At 57.6% G+C, this 3,825-nt stretch overlaps 1 protein-coding gene across 2 annotated transcripts; it reads right to left on the reverse strand.

Annotated features, from left to right (window-relative positions):
- Window positions 1-548: 548 nt before the first annotated feature.
- LOC139754894 (uncharacterized) lies at window positions 549-2,721 on the reverse strand. 2 transcript variants are annotated; one of them, XM_071672720.1, is made up of 2 exons: window positions 2,658-2,721; window positions 549-2,080 (listed from the first exon to the last, which is right to left on the reverse strand). In XM_071672720.1, exon 2 carries the CDS (start codon window positions 1,851-1,853, stop codon window positions 1,044-1,046), a length of 810 nt encoding a protein of 269 aa, XP_071528821.1. In that variant the 5' UTR covers window positions 1,854-2,080; window positions 2,658-2,721; the 3' UTR covers window positions 549-1,043. The 2 variants fall into 2 exon arrangements, with proteins under 2 accessions (XP_071528821.1, XP_071528822.1); XM_071672721.1 differs by lacking the exon at window positions 2,658-2,721 and adding an exon at window positions 2,224-2,264.
- Window positions 2,722-3,825: the final 1,104 nt, after the last annotated feature.

Consider the following 3,825-nt stretch of genomic DNA (forward strand, 5'->3'; position numbering starts at 1 on the left):
GACTGGGTTTAGGTGCTAGATTCTGAGCAGGTACCACTAGTTCACCAAACTTCATTGCAGCATCGATAAGCTACTGTAGCGTTTGGCTTTTTTGTTTCCCTTGTTAGAGAAGGCAAAAATTCTCAGCTTGAAATTCTGGATGTATATACCTCACAGCATGTAATCTCATGCATCTGTGCACGCCAGATCAAGGACATTGAAACAAATTGCTACTAAAAATGAAACATGGGGACCAATGGGAACATCGGTGAAGGGGCTAATGGGAAGGTGATAACAAGTAGTGGTGATGTGAGAAGATGTCATCTTCACTACACACACACACACACACACACACTCATACACACACACACACAGATATTTTTTTTAGTCAGTTGCCAGATGTTGACAGGCGCGATGTCTGATGAACACCACGACACACACACACACACACACACACACACACACATACACACACACATAACACTCAAATCTTTGGAGCCTCGACGATCTTGGTTTTTCCCCATTTGAGAATGATAAAAAATTTTTACCCCTCAGGGTGTACAAAAAAATAAATTACACGTTATGCCTGATTATCTACAACTGTCCATCCGTTTCGTGCAGGTGCTAGCATTCGTGATGGCGTTGGGCGACATGCTCATCACAAACCAGTAGGTTCACTTGGAGAGATACTTACAGGAGCGCCACGTTCAGGCGAATACCGTTCACATTCCCCTCGTCGGACTACTGAAGCCTCAGCCTTTGTCCCTACACGCCGCGGAGGTCCCACAAGTCAACAACCTGTTCCTCCAGAGTCTGATGACCATCTACTACAGCGTAAGGAACGTCCTTAAGCTGTACAATATGTCAAACAGGCCGGTGGAGCAGCTGACGCTCGTGGGGCATCTGTCGAGTGCTCTGGGTCCTTTAGTGCTACGCCAGGTGCTGTACTGGGTTGGGCTAGCTCTTTGGGTGATGTTCTTCTTCAGGTGGAGAATTCCTGACATGACCCAGTTCCTGCAGGAGGAACACGAGGATCTCCATCAGGACGATTCCCTGGAGGAGGACTACCCCGTGGGCCAGCGGGTTGACCACCCCATGTCCCTGCTGGAAGGAATACGAGGATCTCCATCAGGACGATTCCCTGAAGGAGGACTACCCCATGGACCAGCGGGTTGACCAACACATGTCTCTGCCGGAGGAACACGAGTCCCTGCAGGAAGACCAACCCGTGGACCAGCAAGCTGACCACCCCATGTCCCTGCCCGAGGAACACGAGTCACTGCAGGAAGACCAACCCGTGGACCAGCAAGCTGACCACCCCAAGTCCCTGCTGGAGGAACACGACTCCCTACAGGAAGACCAACCCGTGGACCAGCAAGTTGAACATCCGATGTCCCTGACGGAGGAACACGAGTCCCTGCAGGAAGACCAACCCGTGGACCAGCAGGATGACCACCCCATGTCTCTGCCGGAGGAACACGACTCCCTGCAGGAAGACCAATCCGTGGACCAGCAGGATGACCACCCCATGTCTCTGCCGGAGGAACACGACTCCCTGCAGGAAGACCAACCCGTGGACCAGCAGGATGACCACCCCATGTGTCTGCCGGAGGAACACGACTCCCTGCAGGAAGACCAATCCGTGGACCAGCAGGATGACCACCCCATGTCCCTGACGGAGGAACACGACTCCCTGCAGGAAGACCAACCCGTGGACCAGCAGGATGACCACCCCATGTCCCTGACGGAGGAACACGACTCCCTGCAGGAAGACCAATCCGTGGACCAGCAGGATGACCACCCCATGTCCTGCTGGAGGAACACGACTCCCTGCAGGAAGACCAATCCGTGGACCAGCAGGATGACCACCCCATGTCCCTGCGGAGGAACACGACTCCCTGCAGGAAGACCAATCCGTGGACCAGCAGGATGACCACCCCATGTCCCTGCGGAGGAACACGACTCCCTGCAGGAAGACCAACCCGTGGACCAGCAGGATGACCACCCCATGTCCCTGACGGAGGAACACGACTCCCTGCAGGAAGACCAACCCGTGGACCAGCAGGATGACCACCCCATGTCCCTGACGGAGGAACACGACCTCCCTGCTGGAAGACCAATCCGTGACCAGCCAAATAACCAACACCATGTCCCCCTGCTGAGGAACACGACTCCCTGCAGGAAGACCTAACCCGTGGACCAGAAGATGAACCACCCCCATGTCCCTGCAGGAGGAACACGAACTCCCTGCAGGAAGACCAACCCGTGGACCAGCAGAATGACCAACCCATCATGTCTCTGCTGAGGAAACAACGACTTCCCTCAGGAAGACCAACCCGTGGACCAGCAGGATGACCACCCCATGTTCCTGACAGGAGGAACAACGACCCCCTGCAGGTAAACCAAACCGTGACCAGCAGATGACCACCCATAAACCCATGTCACTGCCGAGGAACACGACGCCCTGCAGGAAGAACAATCCTGGACCAGCATGATGACCACCCCATGTCTTCTCTCTGCCGGAGACACACGACTCCCATGCAGGAAGACCAATCCGTGGACCAGCAGGGATGACCACCCCAAGTCTCTGCCCGGAGGAACACCGACTCCCGCAGGAAGGCCAATCCCGTGGGACCCCAGGAATGACCACCCCATGTCTCCTGCCGGAGGAACACGACTCCCTGCAGGAAGACCAATCCGTGGACCAGCAGGATGACCACCCCATGTCCCGCTGGGAGGAACACGACTCCCCCTGCAGAAGACCAACCCGTGGACCAGCAAGTTGAACATGCCCGATGTCCGGACGGAGGAACAACGACTCCCTGCAAGACAGACCAATCCGTGGACCAGCAGGATGACCACACACCCATGTGTCCCTGCCGAGGAACACGACCTCCCATGCAGGAAACCAATCCTAGACCAGCAGGATGACCACCCCTGTCCCTTCCGGAGGAACACACTCCCTGCAGGAAAGACCAACCCGTGACCAGCCCCCCCCCCCGAATAGACCATACCCATGCCCCTGTCAGAGGAACACGAGTCCGTGAAGGAGGACCACGTCCAACATCGGCAGCAGGACCATGTACAGCCTTTGCCGTCCTGGAGGCAGAGAGGGCTCCAGCGGCCCCGGCAGCTGAACCATGAACAGCTCCGGCAGCAGGACCACGTCCAGCACTGGCGGCAGGACCGCGTCCAGCACCGGCGGCAGGACCGCGTCCAGCCCGGCAGCAGGACCATGTCCAGCCCCTGCAGCAGTCCAGCACCAGCAGCAGGACCACGTCCAGCCACGGCAGCAGGACCACGTCCAGCCCCGGCAGCAGGACCACGTCCAGCCCCGACAGCAGGACCACGTCCATCCCCGGCAGAAGGGCCGCTGGAAGGAACGGGTTGAGATTTCCCTACGTGATCAGGAATGTCACCTGCTGAACTACAAAGACGCCATTGAAAACAGATTCGGCGTCGAGATCAAGTTCACAGGAAAAGACTTCGTTGTCGTGGTAGGTTCCAGAATGTCAGCAACTTACGCCTGCGAGGAAATCGTTCGTAGGCTCAAGCTCCGGCAGCAGGACCACGTCCAGCCCCGGCAGCAGGGTAACGTCCAGCACCGACAGCAGGACCACGTCCAGCACCAGCAGCAGGACCACGTCCATCCCCGTCAGCAGGACCACGTCCATCCCCGGCAGCAGGACTACGTCCAGCCCCGGCAGCAGGACTACGTCCAGCCCTGGCAGCAGGACTACGTCCAGCCCTGGCAGCAGGACTACGTCCAGCCCTGGCAGCAGGACTACGTCCAGCCCCGGCAGCAGGACCACGTCCAGCCCCGGCAGCAGGACCACGTCCAGCACC

The sequence above is a fragment of the Panulirus ornatus genome, chromosome 18 (assembly GCF_036320965.1).
Source record: "Panulirus ornatus isolate Po-2019 chromosome 18, ASM3632096v1, whole genome shotgun sequence".
Taxonomy (NCBI): Eukaryota; Metazoa; Arthropoda; class Malacostraca; order Decapoda; family Palinuridae; genus Panulirus; species Panulirus ornatus.